This window comes from Amblyomma maculatum, chromosome 1, assembly GCF_055883805.1.
Source record: "Amblyomma maculatum isolate TAMU_Amacu chromosome 1, ASM5588380v1, whole genome shotgun sequence".
Classification (NCBI taxonomy): Eukaryota; Metazoa; Arthropoda; class Arachnida; order Ixodida; family Ixodidae; genus Amblyomma; species Amblyomma maculatum.
Window position 1 is genome coordinate 207,583,705 of NC_139344.1, and position 6,117 is coordinate 207,589,821.

General features: G+C 43.8%; 2 protein-coding genes across 2 annotated transcripts in view; one reads left to right on the forward strand and one right to left on the reverse strand.

Annotated features, from left to right (window-relative positions):
- The window catches only part of LOC146205451 (mdm2-binding protein-like), a 41,328-nt gene extending 37,104 nt beyond the window's left edge, over nucleotides 1-4,224 (forward strand). The window contains exon 20 of the mRNA XM_084590134.1: nucleotides 4,093-4,224. Within this exon, the coding sequence (XP_084446260.1) occupies nucleotides 4,093-4,131 (39 nt within the window). The 3' untranslated portion in view covers nucleotides 4,132-4,224. The remainder of the gene's footprint in view (nucleotides 1-4,092) is intronic.
- A 112-nt stretch (nucleotides 4,225-4,336) lies between these two features.
- On the reverse strand, nucleotides 4,337-5,146 carry mRpL13 (mitochondrial ribosomal protein L13). The gene has a single exon (XM_084590135.1). It carries the CDS (start codon nucleotides 4,976-4,978, stop codon nucleotides 4,433-4,435), a length of 546 nt encoding a protein of 181 aa, XP_084446261.1. The 5' UTR covers nucleotides 4,979-5,146; the 3' UTR covers nucleotides 4,337-4,432.
- Between the last annotated feature and the right edge of the window lie 971 nt (nucleotides 5,147-6,117).

Genomic DNA, 6,117 nt, shown 5'->3' on the forward strand with positions numbered 1-6,117 from the left:
CTTAATTCGTCAGGTGTCAATACACCCTTTGCCTGCTCTCCCCCGGTTTTCATTGCTTTTGTAATACAAACCAAACAAAAATGTGCAAAAAAAAAGAAAAAAAAACTTCTCTATCTGACGTGGAAGTACCAGCTGTCCGCTTCGCTCTTCTAGATCTGTTGATGTGATTCATAAAGCCCCTGTCTGCCATTCCATACACTTTATTCATTGTTGTGTTAATGCCATTTCGATGTCTACTGAGCTATTGAATCTCGAATGATGAACTATATCTCATGCCATACTGCTCAATCGAGACTAGTTAAACGGTACTGTTCTTTTTTTTACTTATCCGTGAACGCCCTCCTGCTCCAAACAAGTGATCGAGCAGTTGGCTGCCACATGCTACCCTCCCCTGTCCTAACTTAATTTTATGGCAGAGGACTTGGAAGTGTGGTTAAAGAGGCAATAAGTATCATTACAAAAAAAAAAAAAAAACAACGAAAAAACCTAGCATTCAAGTCGGGATTTGAGGCAGGACGTTCTTTCAACAAAAGAGAAAATTTGGCATGCTACAATCCTTACATACTTCTTACTTGACAAAGAGGAAAACATGCATGTGTATTAGAAACCGTAGATTGCTCGTTGTGCCGTGCTGTAATGGAGTTTTCCATTCTCATGGCTGTGTCGCTGAATCAGCGACCAGCGTGCGCGAGCACTGCGTAGACAGAGCGATCAGTGTAAATCTGCCATCCTTTCCTTTATCGTCAAGAAAAGTGACAACCGTCTCACCGGAAAGATCACCTAAAGCTTTTCAAAAGTCTTCTGCTTCATATAAGTGCCTGCAGCATTGTCAAGCCCTGTTAATCGTTCTTGTGTTTTCGGGCTTTTTGTGTTATTTTTTTATTTATTTTTTTCAGACTTTTTCCTCCTCTTCGGCTCCAGCTTCATTCATTCCTAGTCTTCTCCTATACTCGTTCCATCCTTCTCTGCCGCTCAATTCCCCCGCAGCTTCCCTTTTTTTTTCTTTTTCTCAACCAGTCCCGTTTAAGAGCGTTCGAGGCAGGCTTTGTTTGAAGCTGTGCCACACGTGGGAGTTCGCCACAAATGTTTTTTGTATTTTCTACATTTTTACCATGTTTTACCATAAGCTGTTATAAAAGAATAGTGCTACAAAGGAAGAACTGACTCACATATACACTTTTGAATCCGTTGCCATGTAGAAGCCATCAGAATATAGACAACTGCTGGTTGATGGTTATGAACAATAAAGGGCAAGTTGGTATGGGCAATACTGAACGTGTACAGACACAGCCTTCTAGGACAGAACAGAGGGGACAGCTCCTCAGTCAACTGATTTTTAATAAAAGAGCACAGGCGATATTGTAAAATCATAAATCGGTTCATAGGAAAGGTGCAATATCTGTCACTTTTTGGTCAACTGCGCTTATAAGTAAGGGAAGGGAGGAAGGTGGGAATGAAAGAAGAGACTAAGAGGTGCCGCAGTGGAGAGGTACATAATAATTTCGACCTTCTTAGTGTCTTTTATCGTTCACCGACATCGCACAGTGTTGCGCCCTTTCGAAATCGAAACATGGTCGCCTCAGTCGGTTTTGAAACCAGGTACTCCGGTTCAATAGCCAAGCGTCTTCGCCACTGAGCCAGTGTGGCTGAGTGGCTGTTGGTAGGTAAAATTGTCCAAAAGTTTCATTTGTGCTGATTCATGTGGTGACTGCTTTAAAAAAAATGCACAAGGGAAAAGAGAATACGAAAATGCTATGTGCGCAATATAAATTTTACTTCCAATTTCACCTACTGCAGTAACTTCGGTGTTTGACTGCTGAAGTCATGGGCTAAAATCCTGGCTCCAGCAGCTGCATTACAAAGGGTGAAATGAAAAAATGGCTGTATGCTGTACGATGTTAGTGTACATTAAAGAAAGCATACTCAGGCGGTCTAAATTAATCTACAGCCTTTCTCTACAGCAACCCTCATAAGCTGACATGTCAATTCAGGGCATTAATTCCCACCTGCCAGCAGCAGCTTCTCAGTCTATCAAAGCAATGAGGGTGGTTATATAAGAGTCCCAAAGTTGCCTCTTTTTAGCAGACTCACAACTTTGCCTGTCCCTGTATTTGAAGAATGATGCTTGCTAAGAAGCTACTACTCCAATTTGCACTTAGAACTGTACCAGGGGTTCTCTGAGGCGCTCATTTATGCACTGGTGGTTAGCTGTCTACTATACTCGGGGACAACTTTCTGTGGCAGTGTGGTGGAAGCTACGGAACCGAAACTCACCAGCTCACTTCGCACAAGAATATAGTGCCTCCAGAAATTTCGCAGGTGATGCTCTGGAATGTTATACCATTACGGAACTATTTATTTATTTATTTTTCCTCAAAGGTCCCTTTCGGGACATTAAAACTCCCGCTGTACTGGCTAGTACTGTAGTATAAGACTAATATAATTAACTTTATTATTATAGTATTAGTCCTATACTACAGTACTAGCCAGTACAGCGGGAGTTTAATACGCAGTGTTCCAGTCAATGGCTGCAGCCTGTCGACAACCTCGCAAAGCGCGAGGAGCGCACGCGGGGTCGGGTGGGATGCATCTGCCGCTTTTCTCCGCCTATTTCTGCGCGCTTCTGTTTTCGACAGCGTACGTCGTGTGCGGTGTTGATTAGTCGCAACCTTATCTTCATTTGCTTCGATGTAAAGGAACATGCTGCTGCTTAGTGGGAGCCAAGGAAACTGTTAAAGCTGAACAACCATTGGCTCCAGGTACTCTGAACTATATGGCGTAGTAACAGGCGCAAGGAAAGCCCCGCCCCCGTAGCTTTGGCTCCTTTGCCACAAAAAATTGTCCCCGAGTATAGTAAGGGCAACTGCTCATCACTGAAAGCTTATTTGGCACAGCATCCCTGGAATATGCATACTGTTTCTTTACAGTTTCTTTAACCACTTTACAGTTCATCAGGCTCTTTCATTCAGTGGGACACAGTGCAGCTATCTGGCACTTCACCTCAGTTAAAGGGAGAAAAAAAATAGTTATTTTAGCCATTTTGGAAGCAAACAGAATAGGGTTTTGAGATCACAGTCCATTGGGGGGCAGCCTTGTGGAACTTAATAGGTATACTGAGCCTGCAATATCCCAGTGTATTTTGATCATAGAAGGTTATTTCATTCACTTCACTGTTATGTAGTATTAATCTTTGTCAAAAGCAACCAAGCTGCATGATTGGCTTCTCCATATATAACAGCTTTTACGGCTTCACTAAAGATGGAAAGGTCAAAAGGCGGGACAAGCATCCTCCCAACTTTACAAAATTGTAAGATCTTGAGGAGTAGCATAAGTGCTCCACTATAGGGTTGGGAGAAGACTGTACTGCCTGGTTACTTTTTGCAATGACAGTACATATAAAATAGCCAAGGCCTTGAAAAATGGATAGTTTATCTAATCTTGTGTCAGCAAGCGCTTTTAGTTTGCCATGAAGTTAATTTTGTATTGAAGAAATCGAAAGTATTTTTTATTTTTCAGTTTTGTTGCATTAGCAAAATAAATCCCCTTTGGTGAAAACAGGTTGTTTGTATCAAGATCCTCCTACCTTCCAGGCACCTGCTAGCAAAAATGAATATTCACCTACAGGCCTCTGTCCACCACCATGTGGGCCTGCAGCAAAACCAAATTAGAGAGGGGATCGATATGAAAACAAAATGTACAACTAATACGGCCAACACATATTTGAAGCAGTGCATTGTACGATTGCCTGTGCACTTTTTCTGTTCAAGCTCCTTTCGTAGTTACAGTTTGTACCAGTAAGAGCACAGTTCTATGTGTGGTAGATGTTTTGTGGAAGGCTTGTTTTTCTGATGGCCTCTTACCTACGTGCTGTGAGCATGGTGTCCAGACTGCACTCTTCAAAGATGTAGATAGTATATCAAGCTGGAGTTTTCTTGATATTTAATTTGTATCCTTTTGTGTTGCTAATATTGGGGCCATTCTTCCTGCTTATGCTCCTTTTGGCAAGCAATGCATTATGTGATGCATGTAATATAATTTTTGGCACGCAACTGCCTGCTTCGAGTACTGATCTCATGTCTCTCATTTTCTTAGGTTGTGAAGTTTGAAAAGGACAAGGCTGGGCACCACTAGTCTGGGATCTCAGCTGTCAGTCAATATAAGTGTGCATGTTAGTGAGAAATAAATATTGTGCTCATCCAGTTGCAATTTTGCATTTCGCTTGGTCAATGGTAGAGCATTGACGATTTTGTTAATGTCATAGGCATTAAGCTTTCATTGAATACTGTCCCATTTCGCCCTTTAAACCTTTCCAGTTACGTGACAAGAAAAATTCGAGTATGCGGTTGCAGCACTTTATTCTACAGGTAAAAAAGCCTCTTAACTACCGGTTGGGTTACACGTACGCGCAAAACGGTGAGTCACGATGGCTCGGCTAGCGAATAACGTAGTCATCCGGATAGTCGAAGACTTTTGGGAACTCTGATAGCTCTTCCTCCGAGTACTCTGTGAGCTTCTTGGGCACTGGTCGGAGCTGCCTCAGCTGGCCCGAGATGTTCTGCATGATATCGTATGGCACCTGGTCGTCGGGGAAGAGATGCAACCTGGCCATTCGCGGCCGCCTACGAAGGTCACCCGGCAGTGCTCTGTACACGGCTTTCCAGAGAACCTTTGTTGCGTCCCTGTCTTGCACCTGCCACGCTGGAGTCCAGGAGCGCCCGCCAGCAAAACGTGTGTCGTGGAAATACATACGGTACTTCCATTCGTACCACGGCATGGCGACCTCTTTGCAGTTCACCACCACCACATGGTCGCCGCAGTCATTCGTGCGATGGAATATGGGCTTATGACTGCCTTGTAATACACCGGAGATCATCTCGGCGGACTGGAACGGGTTCTGCCACCGAGCATCGTACAGAAGCCAACGGCGCGTGAACGTCGCCCACTGCTGCACGCGCTTGAAGTTCGATAATGCACCCATATTCGCAGCAGCTTGAGCTTAAAATATGGAAAGTCGTGAAAACTTGCACAAAGCAGCAAAACTGCAACAAATCAGCGGCACGCTGCAAGAGAACAGCCACTGTTACGAAACGCACGAGACACCACTGGAATAGGGGAAGTGTGCGGACCGCGCTGCCGACTCTGAAGCCCTTCCGTGATGCTCCGGAGCGGGAGATCCAGGGGGCGCTGACAAACGCTTACACGTCCGCTCACTGCGTGTCGTCTGCTCGCCGCGCGGTTAATCAGCCGCGTCTGAGACATCCCTTCAAGATCCGATGCATACTTTCTGCTCTTACTGCGACCTCCACTTTTACACGGCATCTTTATTTATTTGGCAACTATCTAAGTCCCACTTTTACACGGCATCTTTATTTATTTGGCAACTATCTAAGTCATGCCGATGTAATTTTATTATTCTATGCAGCGGCCATTTTTAAGCGGAAGAATTACAGCCAGCATTCTAAGCGGGATTTCGCCGGGGTGGCTTTAAAACCTCCTTTGAGCAATCACTCCAAGAAAAACTTGCCGCCAGTAACTGCTACCAGACACGGGCCGAGGTAAAACGATTAACTTTGCTGGCCACAGTGCTAGATAGACCACTCCACAATTTCGGTACTCAGTTTTCTTTTTTTTTTTTCAGGTATTAAGCTGCCAGTCTTTCAAGCTGCGCTTTGATCGAAGGTCGTTGGCTTCATCCTATATCACACAGTGGCACTAAAGACGTTAATTAGGTCTCCTTAATCCTAATGAAAACCCAAGGAACTATTTAGGTACTTAGCTAAGCGTGCCAAGGCATGGCATAACAAAGCTACAGGAGGCAATACTTTTCTAAACATGAGCTGTAAACATTGCATGTATATCCGTGCTAGTAAACCACACCTGAATTTTTTTCACCATGAATTTTGTTGTTTTCCGAATAGATAAGTGAGCAGCTGAAGAATCACTTAGGGATAGTAGTAATTTTGTTTTCGCAGTTACTGTCTTGCTTCGCTACTGATTTTGCCTGGGCTGCTTAATTTGGCTGTTTTTCTTCTGTGAGACAAGAAGAAACACCTCTGCTGCACAACGAAATTTCATTCTATAATTGATTAGCCTGCACTGAAGTATTGGGAAAATTTC

Excerpts from the sequence above, each read along its gene's own strand:
- mRpL13 (XM_084590135.1), bottom strand. The coding sequence starts at position 4,978 with ATGGGTGCATTATCGAACTTCAAGCGCGTGCAGCAGTGGGCGACGTTC.